Source organism: Pinus tabuliformis, chromosome 8 (genome assembly GCF_031772625.1).
Source record: "Pinus tabuliformis cultivar Carrire ecotype Pingquan chromosome 8, CPIR1, whole genome shotgun sequence".
NCBI classification, from domain to species: Eukaryota; Viridiplantae; Streptophyta; class Pinopsida; order Pinales; family Pinaceae; genus Pinus; species Pinus tabuliformis.
In genome coordinates this window covers 1,733,296,737-1,733,312,749 of record NC_142294.1, presented here as the reverse complement: position 1 = coordinate 1,733,312,749, position 16,013 = coordinate 1,733,296,737, and the positions used below count along the sequence as shown (strand labels likewise).

General features: G+C 38.9%; 1 protein-coding gene across 4 annotated transcripts in view; it reads right to left on the bottom strand.

Annotated features, from left to right (window-relative positions):
• Window positions 1-16,013, bottom strand: part of LOC149243012 (alpha/beta-Hydrolases superfamily protein) — a 135,517-nt gene that overhangs the window by 90,412 nt on the left and 29,092 nt on the right. For 3 of the 4 annotated variants that reach the window (XR_016246679.1, XR_016246680.1, XM_089374400.1), the window contains exons 3-4: window positions 7,049-8,227; window positions 6,696-6,737 (exon numbers count right to left, since the gene is read on the bottom strand). Coding sequence is in view for 1 of the 4 variants with exons in the window: in XM_089374400.1 (XP_089230526.1) it covers window positions 6,696-6,737; window positions 7,049-8,227 (1,221 nt within the window). In the remaining 3 variants the exon portion in view is untranslated. Of the gene's footprint in view, window positions 1-6,695; window positions 6,794-7,048; window positions 8,228-16,013 lie in introns of all 4 variants that reach the window. The other variant, XR_016246681.1, reaches the window with a different exon arrangement.

The window sequence follows — 16,013 nt, the reverse complement described above, 5'->3', positions numbered from 1 at the left end:
AAGGCTGAGGAACTAGTGTATTTTCATTCAAACCTTCACCTTCTGTCACACAAGAGAGATGAATACAAATTTGGGGCCACCAAATTATAGGACGTCGAATCAGAGTTGGCTGACTTGGATATGACATTGAATGCCATGTCTCATATGACTTTGTTTAATACGTAGTCACCAATAGTTAGATCTTCAAGTGGACATGGCAACAATGTCCCCATTTCTAGAGAGCATGTGGAACTTCTTAATGACAGGAATGAAGACATATTTGATGATATGTAAACGTAATTTATGATGGTGTTTTAACTTTTAAACTTTTGAACAACCATATGAATTATGAATAATGATAGTAGACTGCCAATCATAGCTCATTTTGTACTTTGTACTATGTAGTATGCATTATTAATTTTGGTGATGATGTTGTAACTTGTCATGTTGATGATTGAAATTTGAAACAGAAACTTGATGATAATGTTGAATCATGCATGTTATAATAATCATTAATGATGATGACAATGTTTACGCTGAATTGATTATGATGATAAATCATAGATGATAATGGATTATGTATTTTTATTCTTTAGATATAATCTAGATTCTAGAATATGAATGGTAATATGAAATTCTTGTGTGTGTGTGTGTTGTTTTCCAAATTTTTGAAAATTTGTCGTATTTGTTTCAAACCCCATATCCGTATCTGTTTTAGTGCAACTTAGCCCAGAACCTATACATGACTTGTTCACAACTTCATTTGTGAACAAGTTTCATTGTCATCAATAACTTACCATGCTGACATTAGGGTCAACATATAAACTGAGAGGAACTGTGATGTCAATACATACAACCGTGGTGTCATGCCATGAACTGTACTCTTAACAATAGAAGATAAAGAGGCCATACATGATACCATATTTATATATGTCTGTCAACTCCATATATCACCATGTTGTTGTACATATCATTGATATATACATACATTGTGTCTATCATGTGCTACTATGACACACATAAAGTTGTTTGTCGTGCCCTGTTATGTCATACCATAAAGGTGTTTGTAACGGGACTACCCATAAACTATTGTCATCATCAAGTATCATTATGACAATTGGTTCTTACCATACACTTGAATACTAGAGGCTATGCATTAAGCAAACCAGAAGTTTTGCGAAAATATATCATTCTATTGTGAGGTGATTTTCCAACGAAAGAGATGCCTTAGATTGATACCCATGATGTAATGAAACAATGTTGAAAGATACCTATACAATGCAACACAATTCGATGCCCAGAATATATAATTCAATGCTCAGCCTATATACAAGTGAGGAGATCATAATAATGCCAAGACTAATACATATGAGAAGTTTGTTCCATACAATAAATGTGATGCAAAAAGCGAACAATGAATGCGATGCCAACAGCGAATGTACCCAAAAATGTGATGCCAATAGCGAATGTACCCATACAAAAATGTGATGCCGACAGTAAATGATGATTGTGATGTGAACTACAGGACTAGACCATACAACGATGTTATGTGCCATCAACGATGTTATGTGTCATACCCATACCATGATACGTTGCCACTATGTAAAAGGTAACAATGCCATTGTATACATATCAATGAAGTTGTTGCATATAGGGTAACGATGCCACTGTAGACATATCAACAGTAACAGTGTCACTGTAATTGTGAACATAGCTATGGAGTTAATAAAACCACAAAGCTAGATCCATCACAGAGTACGAGCATGAGAGCAGAAGACAAATTGTAGATAGATGTCCAAATCATAAGTGTAAACCCTAGCCGCAGACAGAGATGAAACCTCATATTACATTTTCTATTTGAATCAATGTTGACCCTTCGTTGAATTCCAAACTATAGAAAGGCGTTGAATTCCAAACTATAGAAAGGAGTTAATTTTTAGTTATTCCAATGAGTAGGCCGACTTGAAATATTCGGCGAGAATTCTTAAATTTGAATTTCATTTTAAATATATTTCTTTTGATGAATTTCAGATCATCTTGCCCTTAAAAATTTTCCACAATAATATAAGCATAATATATATATATATATATAGAGAGAGAGAGAGAGAGATGTATATTCTTTGACTAATTGATTTCAACTGTGTCTTCTTTAAGGAATTTCTCCCTAGCTGCCAATTTCAACGCTCCCTCTCAGCTAGGGAGGAATTTTTCATCATCATCATAAGCCTTATCCCATCATAGCTACATCATAATGAATCTTGAGAGAACATATCTCAATCATAGTTGTATCATTGAAAAGACCCATCTCATATCATCGCATAAAATAAGAGGCATTCATAACTAATGGTAGGGGAGATCAAACTGATAAGCCCTGGTATTGCACCAAGGATGTTGCAACTCGCAAATGCTTCTCAACTTTAACTATCAACCCAGAGTTCGTACAATCTTAGAGGTGACAATGCTATATGCACAACAGGTTAGGTTCTACTCATGTCACTCCTATTCATGAAATCAAACCAGGGTATTCAAAGACCATTCCTCCAACTAACTATAGTGAAAACTTCTCATGAAAGTATAAATGAACATGATTCTAACTACAAAAGCGAAAATGCCATTCATTTAAATGTAAATGCTAATTAACATTGCATGAAAGGGAAAGGCTAATCTACTTGCAAAAGTAAATCATGCTACTCTACTGGCACATTTAATCAAATCAATAACCTATGTGTATGCATCATTTATCTACTCACACTTGCTTGAAAATAAGGAATCAAATTTTTAACATACTTATGAATAAAAATACTAATTCTAAATTTGTTTTGTTATATGATGGTTGCAGTGAGGAAAGAAGGAGGTTGGAATGGTCCTAAAGTCTTCCCTAATCATCAAATCACAGTTTGGGGGCTATTACTCGACTTTGCCAAAGTCCAAGTTTGGAGCAAAACTGGTTGAAGAAGTAAAAAGCTACAGGGTTGTTATAGAAGGTGCTACAGGAGGATCTACATTGCTACAAGAGGGGGTCTAAGAGCGTTTGAAGGATGGAAGTGGTGTCCTAGAGGTGGAGAAAGGTGGATGAAGGTAGAAGGTGATGAATAAAGGGTATGGGAGCCCCTTAGCCAAGCCTAGTACCCCTCGGAGGTCTATCTCATACCAAAGATGATGCCCATAGTGTCCTTCATTTGCCTCAAGAGAGTGAATTCAGAGACAGAATTTGGAAGTAAGGTGAGGTACTTAAGAGGAAGATGGAAAAGGTCCAGGTGGATGTGGAAAGGTGTGCCCACCCCTGCAGGTCAACACAGTCACTGCAGCTAACCAAATACATGCATCAACTGACCAAAAATCCAGTGAGACAAATTATCATGGACAATAAATTGCAAAGAATAAGCAGGAAAACTAACATCTATCCATTTCCAAGAAATCATAAACAAATATTTTTGAGTTGTTATTGTAGATCTTTCCAATCACTCTTCCCACAAGAGAGGTGATAGGCAAGCCTACAATTACAAGTTTTTATGATATAATATCTACTGAAACAAGAGAAGGATTGCAATGCTTTGAAACAAGAACAAGAAGGAAATACAAGAGAGGGACTAAAGCCTCTGGGTTGGGCCCAAACCCAAGGGTTTCAACCCTCCAAAACTAACTCAGATGCAGATCAATGGTAAACTTCTCATTAACAAAAAATAATAGTCTCATACATCATATGAAAGTTAAGAATAACAATGTCAAGCACTAGGCTCTCAATAGCTACTCCTAGCTGCAACAAAAATTTGAATCCTAATGAGCCTTTCAGCAAGTTTACTTATACAAAAATGATTGAGGGGCAGCTTCCTTGAAAGGAGGAATGCTCCCCTCCAAAATCTCGAGATTTGTGGATCTAGTTCCCTTTGTCCTTGTCATTCACTTGGAGTTCCTCGGCTGCTAGTGAATTCGAGTTGTTGGAGAGGATTCTATGATCTCAAGCCAAGTTAGGGAGTTAATGAGGTGGACAAGCTCCCTATATTCTCTCTAGGTGTCTCCATCAAGCCTCTGCATGGTAAATATCTCCAAAAATGCTTCTTTGACCTACATATTAATCACATTAGGCCATACAATATGACAAACACCTTTTAGTCTTCCTACTAAGCATATTATGGCTAAAAATGCAAATTAATGTGAGAAAATGAGAGTTTTAAGGGTTGGAGGATAGCACAATGAACTCAAAAAGATACCTATTGATGGGACCCATCACAGATCTCTAAACCCTACTAGATTCAAAGTCAAATCATATGACCTATATCTCAGCTATATCAACAAAAATATCCATCCTATCACATATCAACAAAAATATCCATCACATCACATATCCATCCTTTGATCATCAGCTGAACAATCTCGATCTAAAGAAGAAGAATCTAACATCATAGGGGAGCCTAGCTCAACCCACAACAACATAGGAGAGCTAAGCTAATTCCAGAACAACATCAAGGAGCCTTGTTGAACCTAGAACCACATCAAGGAGCCTGGCTCAACCCACAACATCTGCCAGTGGGGATCCCAATGCTACTACTTGGGAATCTCGTCACCGGGGAGCCAATGCCACCACCCGGAAACCACAGACAATAGGAGGGATGCCACTTACCATGAGAGGCAAGGATCATGCCTATCCTATTGTCTCTGTTGATCTTCACATCTCCAATGTCTCGTTGTCATCTATGCTCATCTTGCATCGAACACTTTTGAACCCAAAGAAGAAGAATCACCACAAGGGAGCCCTCTGCTTCCACCTTGTATCCAAAGACAATGGGTGAGATCAGACCTACCCTAACACTCTATCCAAAAGTCCTTGACAATAGGTGAGATCAACTTACCTGAGGTGAGGATCACACTCTACCTTATTGTTCCTGATATTCCCATCCTGACCCTAGAGAGTCAGACAGTTAAACACTTGCATCCACCAATTTGGGTGAAATCCACCTACTACAAGGCGTAGGGATCACACTCTATGCCAAGTCCCTCATCCCACTGGCCAGATGGGGAGGTTATCCCACAAAGTGGGCAGGATGTTAACTAGGGCATACTCTGACTAGGGGAGATCCCATATCTCTACACACCCTATCAGTCAAAGGTCTCTCATCCCTAGGAGCCCACCAGTTCCATTCCCTAACCCCAAGAACTCAACCAAGGAGGAACAGCATTGCTCAGTGTTCTCAATCAACCCAGATCGTCTGAAAGGGTCATATCTATCAATCCATGTTGCTTTCTTAAAAACAAATCAGGTTGTTCGTATCTGGTACTGGCTCACACAGTTTACTGAAGCATACTATAGAAGTTCTTTGTTTTCTTGTTCATACAAGACAACAAGTGTTAGAGCAAAAATATATATCATATTCACCTTTTCTCCCTCTTATACAAGGAGGTAGCAATCACAAGCCTAAGCTTGTTTCATATAGCAGCATTATGTCTTTATCCCAACTATGACCAGACTCTGTCTAACTCAAAGTGCATACAAGGATCCATAATAATTCATCAATGCAATCCAAATGCCCTAAAAATGCATTTACACAAGAGGTGGATTCTAGAGTTGTAAGGGGTAAATTAGTCCTGCCAACAAAGAACTGTTAGCTCAATAACATTAGATGTTCATTGTTTTATTCTACAATCATGGAACTTCTAATCAGTTTTCCATAAAGAAATAAAAGGTGTTGGCATCTTATCAAGGATCTCTCCCTCTGAAATGGACTCTTCATTACTCATCATTAAACAAGACATCAAACAATCATATCACAAAGTCAAATTATATCAGGTTCCCATATACATATCTAGTTATCTAGAGTTTACACTAGACTTGTTCAATACTTTGTTTGTGAACAAGTTACATCGACAAATTATATCTTGTTCCTTTTCCTTTTTTTTACTATTGTTTTTATTTTTTATCAAATGTCCAAAGGCCTAAATGGTGATATGGACAACCCCAATTCTTGTAGCGAAACGCTTCAACGGCAACGATGTTGACGGTCAAAGACCTGGATCGGAGAACGTGGCTCTGTGCAGCGGTTAAGCAGCCAGAGGATCGAATGGATTTGATACCAAATGGAACAAACGAAGTTCTTTCTTCAGGTTAATTACTCCATTTGACTTGGAATATAAAGATCTCCATTGAAGATACAAGAATATATATTAAAATGTATGAATAAAAATGATGTTACAATTGAGAGTGAGGGTCTTGTATATATAGTCAGGTAAGTACCCTTTCACAAGCGGTCATGTCTGTAGAGACATGCCTCAACCCTACTAAATTATTAGTAGGGTTTATGTCTATTATTATTTATATATACTTTATTCATAACATTTAAGGCTTTCAAGTCTTTTTTCATTACAACAAGACAACACATAGAAAAAAAATGAGATACTATGTCGAGAAATTTTGGAAGGATAGGATTAAGAATAGATAGTTTTATTAATGTCCAACAAATGACCACAAAAGTAGGTCAAACAGACTAAAGGATACTTCCAGTGTGAATACAATGTGGGAATGCAAGAGCAGCTCCTATATAAAAGACAATGAATGGTCGATACTCCAACATGCTAGAGGGGATTATAAAATCAAGTAATCAAAATTTATAACATAACAACAGAATTAATAAAGTTGGAATAACTATGATATTAACAGTAGTACCATTCAATCTGAAAACATCAAGAAAAGCAGCCTATTCCCACAATGAAAGCATACTAACCTCAAGTGGCAGTGTAGCTCCCGACCACTGAGATAGATTTGTCTGCATGAACCATTCAACCAGGTGGTAGCATGCACACATCAGAGGAAAGCCCGAACCTGAAGGCCAGCTTCAAAATTAAAAGAGCTAGCAGCATTTCAGATTGTCAAAGACGCTTTACTTCATGTAGCCTATAAAAGACAATCAATGCATGCAGTACAAAAGATGGTTCCAGCCAAATTCTGACACGGTATCATGACTATGATGCACAATACACTAGAACATGATGTAAATCAAATTTCTCTGTTATCCTAACAGCAAAAAAACAACAACAACAAAAAATCAGCATCTTTATCATCAAATACAATATATACCTTGTATTTAACCGTGAGTAAGCGAGTCTGAGGAAGATCAACTGCAAGCCATTCTCTAGGCCAACACGTTCCTTCTCTTCCTGACTCCTGATCAATCTTCTCAACTAACCCTGATTTACTTGTACTGGAACACTTATCATCTGTCACACGCCAGGTTTTGAAAGGCCCTCCACACAGTCCATGCACAAAAACAACATCTAAAAAAGGACCTGATTCTTGTTGTGGATCTTGAAATGTGCCATTAGAAATGCTAGGTTTCAGATCTTCCTTGGAGGAATCAATATCTTGATGAACATTTTCTGTTGAATGAGGAGACACACGCATGTGATCTAAATTCTTATTATCCATCATGCCTGATGTCCTGCTTTGGGATATATTTATTTTGTCATATGTTTGACAGTTAAAGTGAGAGGACTCTGGATTTACAAGGAAAATCATATCCTCGTATCGAGGACACATTTTTCGCTGAATATCCATGCCTGTTCTTTGCCCATCACCATAGGCAGTGCTGTTTCCATTTGACTTGGTATTTGGTATGTTTAATAGAGTTGCTCGAGCATAGCTGCGAATTTTTAAATCACTACACCCTGAGATTTGTCCGTCCACACAGTCCTCCAGCCATTTGCACCAAACTTTATCTTGTGCAATTACCTCTGAAGCCTCTAAATGAAGTGAGAGAATATTTAGAAGTCTGGAAGCATGTTTTCGAATATGTCCAGTAGAAGGCACACGTACACTTGACGAGCTATTTGCTTTTAGATTAGCATTTTTATCTGCAGAACTAGAAACCTGATCTTGTCGCTCGGGCAGCCTGGATGCATCATATGCTTCAGTTGCAGCTAGTTGTTCATAATCATCACTGATCATAAAATGTTTAAGTAAACAAAGTCCGCCACATTCAATTATTCTTTTTTGGTAAGCATGATTCTCTGAACACAACTCTGTCAGTGCCTTGATGCCTTTGAGAGTTGCAAATGCATATTCAGCAGAATCAACTTTAGCCAAGCGATCTTTCTTTTTAGCCTTAATCTGTTCAGAAAAAGGATATAGTGAAAGCAGATCACCCATAGGTAGGGTTTCAGGACTGTCAGAAGATGATCCCTCTTGGCTCTCAGCTCTGTGGGCAACTAGGCTTGCTAATTGTGTAGCTGCTTGTCCAGCCAATTGAATAATTTGACTCTGCCAAAAATGAGCTTTATATGAGTCAGATATCTACCACCATATTCAAATGACACTACATATTTTTCTCCAGAGCAATTTTAAAAGAATCTATATACATTTGAAAAAAAAAAAGCTCTTCTAAACACATTAAGCTTTAAGCATTAATCTTACATACGCAAATTCATTAAATGAGATTCTGAAGCATGCTTTATCCTTTTAGGAACAAATATGGGCACAGAGAAAGAAAGAGGGAGTTATTTTGACTGCCCAGGATTAAAACGTGTCAATGCACACATTTTGGAAACAAATTGTCAATGGGCATATTTTGGAGAGAAGTAACAACAGTTACAGGCACTTATGTAAAGAGCCAAAAGTTAAAACATATGCATGCTTTTTATAGGCAAAAATATTTCCAACAAGGCATTTCAAAATATAAATATATACAAAAAATTCACATATGTCAAACAGAGAACCTGGTCTGATATTACCCAATCATTCATTCAGCAATGGCTTTTGAAGGCAATAAGAAACACGTGACATCCCTTAGCTTTAAATTATTAAGGGCAGATTGTGTTCTGGTCAAATAAAAAAAAATAAAAAGTACAGTTGCTTATTCGATATTTCTAACTATTTTATTGCCTGATACCTAAGTCTTCCTCTTCTTGATCTATTAGTACTTTTCAATCGCAGTGGCATTGCGCTGGGAGCTTAGATATGATGGAGCACTACTATTAAATACCAGATTAACTAAAAGAGGTTATCCCTAAATGGAACAAATGGATTTTGCAGGATCATTTTTGAGATACATAGTTGTTAAATATAGAAACTAAATCCTGGCAGTTTGTATTGATTATTAATGTAAAAGATGATTACATCAATGAATAATTTTGCACACCAACGTCTGTAGTAAATCTTCCTACAATCAGATATAACTGATACATCTCCTCAATTCTCTCTTTCATCACTCTTCCAAATCTAAAATGTAATGTTTAATCAATTTTTTCCAAAAAAAGAACTTCCTCAAAATGATACTCCAATACACTCTTGCAAATGCATACTACATAAGCCTCTTAGCAACGTCTCACACATTGGATATCATCTCGCAAAGTGCAAACACAGGCTTGATATGCAATATATATGGTCTCTAGTTAAATCATGAAACATAAATAATCTGGACACACACATTGGATATCATCTCGCAAAGTGCAAACACAGACTTGGTATACAATATACGCCGTCTCTAATTAAATCATGAAAGATAAATAACCTGGAGAAATATGTATAATATATACTATATGTACAAAATTGTCCATTCAACCATCTGCTCTAATTAAATCATGAAAGATAAATAACCTAGAGAAATATGTATAATATATATTATATGTACAAAATTGTCCATTCAACCATCTGCCCATATAGCGCCCAAAAGGTTGTATATGCATGGGCCCATTTTGACACATGGCACTCATGGGGCCCCTTTCCCACTACATAAGAACTTAGGATAAAATCATAGCATTAGGAATATATTAATTTATTCCTTGACTTAAGCACCCTTGACTTTGCCCCTTTCCTTCAGCTCTTAGCCCCCCATATTCTCTTGTCTAACTTGGTCTGCAGTTTGATGTATTTTATTAATATATCAGTGGTTTATTAACATTAAAAGGCTCACCGTGTAATGTCCCCTATAGATTAATGGCCCAAGGGAAGACGAAGTAGCCTATCCAACCTCATAGGCTATAGTCGTTAATAAAGGGGGGAACCCATTATCCAGTGTTTTGGGGCAACATTGGGTAAGTTTTGCGGTAGCTAGGGCAAAAAGCCCAAATTGGGGGTTGCAGTAGTAACCCCTCACATTAGATCAAGGAAGAAAGCCCCCATGAGAAATTTATAAATAAGAGAGGAGATAAGTTCATTTTCTCATGATCGAATTGGATTGAATTATCTCTGTTTTATTGAACTAAGGCTCTAAGGGTTTTAAGACCCCTTTTCTCCTTGTTTAGTTTCCGTAGAGGTGATCCCACCCTAGCTAGTCACTCCTAGTTTTAGTGGAGGTGATCCAACCCTAGCTAGTCACTTCTTTTCTTTGTTCTAGACCAACATATTCACTTGAAGCCGCTTGGTTCTATCCTAGTCAGCAAGGGAAAAGTTATGGGGATTATATTGATCAATAATCTTTGTCTCAGACCAGCGAAGGATTAATTCTGAGACACAGCGAATTATTGTTGCCGTAAGAAGGCACGTTAAAGGCACATAACTACACAGAAGAAACCCTCCTGAACCATTGTAAGTTCAACGCGGAAACTTTGAAGGACAAATTTGGGTACCAGTGGAAGCAGAGAAACAGGCAAGAAATTTTGTCTGATCAGAGTGAATTCCTGTAGGCATCTAATTCAGACAGTGACCCCCCTTTTGCAGACTTGTTGCCACACAGTGACTGAGTTCGATCTTAGATTGTGCCTTGGACAGCGATCTCTGTGGAAGCAACCAGTGACCTCTGTGTCGAGGGTTCCTGTGGCAATTATTAAGGCCGTATTAAGAGCTCCCTACAGCAGATTACAAGAATTATTGGCAACTGAGTCAGGGCTCTTACAACAGTAAAGAAGATTCTGTCAGACCACAGTCAAAGACTTGGAACAGCAAGACAAACTGGACAGAAAGCCAGTGAAGAGAGCAGCGAGTTGTTACAGGCAATCCACATCACTGCAACCGGATTGTTTCTTCCCTGCAGCACCCTGGTTAGCGCAACACCATGACTGGTTAGGGCTCAAACACAGCTTAATTAAGGATCTGGTGCAGCGGGTCAGCCAAGACTGAATAGCAAATGAACAGGTTAAGCGGAAGGAGTCTGGAAGTTGCGGCTTGTACTTGTTAGTTTTTGTAGCATTGGATGTGTTCTAGCCACGAGATTTGGTGGAGGCTAGAATACATGTATCCAAAACCCAGAAATCATTTCTGGAAATTCCACCTAGAGACGACTTAATTAGATTTATTAGTCAGTTTTTAATATTTCCTAAGACTAAACTTAGGAAATATTTGGAAATATGATTAATTAATCAGAATTAACTAAGTCATGGTGAGAATGTTCTAGAAAAGTACATGGATTGATCTCTAGTTAATCTTAGCCATCGATTAAGATTTAATCATGGTCATTGAAGTCTCAACAGAGGATTATAAGAAGAAGTCGATGGGGCTTGGAGAAGATACACCAAATCAGCTGAGCATTCAATTTTGCTGGGAAATCAATCTCCAAAGTAGCAACATTCAGTTGTCGGCGGTGATTCAGTGAGATCGAATCAGTGAGAGAGGCACAGAGATAGTGAGGTCGGAGGAAGCTTTTCGAGTTCCGGTGAGTACACAGCAAAAAGGCAATGATTGCCACAGAGAGGCAGCGCAAAGCCCTCTTGGGGAGATTTCTGTTTTGCTAGGGAGAAGTCAAGATTTTGAGCCAGAAGTTGGGCAGAGGATCCAGAGGCAAAGAGTATCAGTGTCCCATACGCAACTGACAAGACAGTGAGAGGAGACGCAGTTCCGAGCTTGTGGGACACAGTAACTGTGTACGCTGACGCAGTGACTACGCAAAGGGAGCAAGGAGCAGCTCAATTCCATCTGAGGTCAGTGTCTCACCTATGTAGTGAGAATTTTTTCTCACTAGTTATTATTGCTAGTTATTTCTCTGTTTGGACTGCTAGTTTAAGCATCCATAGATTGTACTCAATTTTCACTACTGCATAATATTAAAACCCTCAGCTGCTACACCAGTTTTCCCGAGTTGGGTTTTTCCAGGGACTTAGTCCAAAAATAACGGTGTCATATTGTGTGTGTGCATCTAGTTCTTCCAGCATTTTTATTTCTTCAGCATTATTTTATTTGTGAAGGTTGCAGTGTCTTTGTTTCGATATTTGTCGTAGCACACAGCAAATAATTTGTTTAATTAAATTAACAAATAGAAGAAATAACATCAGTTGTTGCAATAGGATTCGGGTTAGCCAAATTTTCACATGGTATCAAAGCGCAGATTGTAAGCCGAAGAGCTCAGTAGCAGAAGGGAAGAGGAATTTTGTAGCTCTGTGTAAGCAACAGTTCGAAACCCTCAGAGGCAACGCAGTTTCTTGGCCATGAGGGTCAATTTTACGAGGAAAAATCGATTTCTCTGAGAGGCAACAGAGAAATCTGATTTCTCTAGTTCGAGGATTACCAGAGGTAGAGAGAGCAGCCAGTATTTTCCTTGCCGAGAAGATCTCTAGTTGGACGCAGTATTTTGCAGCAATTGCTAGTGCAAAATACCATCAAGAGGAAGAAAGAGCACACACTGAGGGAAATTTCCTCAGGGGGCTTTTGGCTTCAGAAGTTCAATTTTCTCTTGCAGATTAGCAGTTGTTGTGATCATATTTACTCACTCCAACAGGGAATGCGTAAAGCCTAGCAGCAGCTGAGCAAAAGAGAAGAGAAGGATTTCGACTTATTTTGCTGAGATGGCCACTATCGGACTACAAGATCAGGACAGGTTGGACGGTGCTTCCAATGATGTCATCTAGAAAGCGAAGATGTCCTTCCTTCTAGATGAATATGGCCTGAAGCCATATATTGATGCAGTGGTAGCTATTCCCCAAGATGCAGATCAACTGAAGGAATACCGAAAGGAGATGGCGAGAGAAAAGAGGTTGATTCTTGACGATGTTCAAGTTCACATTGTATCACATATAGCAAGCCAAGGAACGGTCAAGGAGATGTGGGATACACTTTCCATGTTGTACCAAGGCACTTCCATGCAGCGGAAGATGTACTTGGAGAAAAAGTTGAGACGCAGCAGGATGTAGTAAGGGGAACGCATAAACACCTACCTCACCAAGATTCAGGAGATCCGGGATCAGTTGTTAGGTGTTGGAGCAGCACCTCAAGCCACAAAGCTAGTACGATTGACACTCAACAGTGTCTCTGAGGAGTGGCAAGTATTCGTCCAAAATATTTTCGGCAAAGAAACCTTGCCAAAGTGGGACAAGATGTGGGTCGATTTGCAGCAGGAGGAGTTGAGGCAAGACTTAGTTAAGAGCTCCATCCGTGGCAGTAGCAGTGGGTCAAAGCAGGTGAAGGAGGAGGAGAATGTGGCCCTTGCATCAAAGGGTCCTAGTCAGGGATAGGGGGAGCAACGAAAGAGGAAGAAGGACCTGTCGAAGGTCAAGTGCTTCAGATGTGGTGAGCTTGGCCACTATAGCACCCAATGCCAGTATGGCACCCAATGTCCTCTGAGGAAGAAGGACAAAGAGGAGAAGCAGGACCAACAGGTAGCCTCAGTAGAGATTGATAGGCTTTCCTCCAGGCTAGAGGAAGACTTCGCCATGTTTGCTGACATACCCCAAGAGTGAAATGGGGTGACTTGGTTTTGTAGCCCCTGAGTGCTACAGCTGGACAGGATTCTTGAGGAGGTCCACCATTTGAATCAATACCTTGCTACAGGGACCCACAATATTTCAGTAGCAGGATGGATCAGTGGCAGTAGATGCAATCAAATGCCAAAGTGACAGATGCAGGATCTAGTTGCATGTCAGATGCTGGGGAGCACAGTGCAGAATTGGCAACGGTGCAATTGGCATAGTGCAGAGTCAATGGCAGCGCAGATGCGTCAGTGACAACGCAGTTACTAGCAACAGTCAGAAGACTTGTACAGATCACAGTTGATTTAGTATTTAGGATGTTTTTCAAATGCAGATGTTGCAATTGCAGTAGCAGCATATGGAGAGGGAGTTGCAGTGCAGATGCAGTGTTGGCAGTAGTTCAACAGAGTCAGCAGTAGCACAGATGCAGCACATATCAGAGTTCTACAATGGTTGGTGGGCAGCAGCTGCGAAACACCAACAGTGTGATAGGAGATGATGCAGAGACAGGGTGTTGTTTCAATGGGTTGCAGCACTAGAGCACATTGCTCGCTGAGAGGGAGTGTTAGATTTTGTAGCATTGAATGTGTTCTAGCCACAAGATTTGGTGGAGAGACTAAAATACATGTATTCTCCAAAACCCAGAAATCGTTTCTAGAAATTGCACATAAAGATGACTTAATTAGATTTATTAGTCAGCTTTTAATATTTCCTAAGTCTAAACTTAGGAAATATGATTAATTAATCATAATTAATTAAGTCATGCTGAGAACGTTGTAGAAAAGTACATGGAACGATTTCTAGTTAATCCTAACCATCGATTAAGATTTAATCATGGTCGTTGAAGTCTCAACAGAGGATTATCAGCAGAAGTCGATGGGCCTTGGAGAAGATACACCAAATCAGTTGCACATTCAGTTTTGCTGGGAAATCAATCTCCAGAGTAGCAGCATTCAGTTGTCAGAGGTGATTCAATGAGATCGAAGCAGTCAGAGAGGGGCAAAGATAGTGAGACCGAGGAAGTTTTTCCACTTTCGGTGAGAACACAGCAGAGAGGGAGTGATTGCCACAGAGAGCCAGTGCAGAGCCCTCTTGGGGAGATTTTTTATTTGTTGGGGAGAAGTCGAGATTTTGAGCCAGAAGTTGGGCAAAGGGTCCGGAGGCAAAGAGTATCAATTTCCCAAACAGCAACTGACGAGACAGTGAGAAGAGGCGCAGTTCCGAGCTTGTGGGACGCAATAACTGCGTAAACTAACATAGTGATTATGCAAAGGGAGCAAGGAACAGCTCAATTTGCGCTGAGGTCAGTGTTGGATCACCTATGGAGTGAGAAAATTTTCTCACTAGTTATTATTGCCAGTTATTTCTCTGTTTGGATTGCTAGTTTAAGCATCCATAGATTACACTTAGTTTTCACTATTGCATAATATTAAAACCCTCAGCTGATACACAGATTTTCTCGAGTTGGGTTTTTCTGGGGACTTAATCCAAAAATAATATTGTCATATTGGGTGTGTGCATCTAGTTGTTCCAATGTTTTTATTTCTTCTACAATATTTTATTTGTGAAGGTAGCAATGTATTTATTTTGATATTTTTCGTAGCACACTGCAAATAATTTGTTTAATTAAATTAACAAATAGAAGAAATAACATCAATTGTTGCAATAGGATTCGGGGTTAGCCGAATTTTCATAGTACTTCCAAAGGGCTTGTTGGACAACATTTCAGTCTGGATAGTAGACAAGCATGGAAACATAATTGTGAGGACAGCGAGACAGAGAGCCCAATTAGGGCATCATTAGGTAGCAGGATTATTATAATTCGAGTTCAACTGTTAAGTAGATCAAACTATGTTGTAAGTGGTTTAAGAGATTGTGGGATCAGTATCATTAATTACATACTGTGTTGCATGGGTACCCGCACTCGGGGGTGGGGTTCTCGAACCCGTCCCGGGTTCCCGCACCCAAGTACCGGATTCGGGTATGGGTTCTTCCCAGACGAACCCAGAAGAACCGGGTTCTTCAAAAAAAAAATTGGGTTCTTTTCCTTTAACGGGTTCTTGGGTTCTTGGGTTCTTCGGGTGCTTGGGTTCTTGGGTTCTTCGGGTTCTTCGGGTTGGGTTCTTTGGGTTCTTCGGGTTCTTTGGGTTCTTCATAAAAAAACTATATTAAAAATTTAATTTTCAAATAATTTTTTTTATTGAATTTTAAAAAATAACTTATAACAAAACCTAAAAAACCCTAAATCAATTCTTGTAAATCAATTTGGAATGAAGCATTCTTCCACAGTCCTTACCATCAAAACCTATGTTGCACGGGTACCCGCACCCAGTTTTTTAAGTTTTTTACAAGTCTTGTTTTTTAAGAATTCTTATAAATCAATTTGGAATGAAACATTCATTCCCGAGCCAAATAACCATCAAATTATAAAC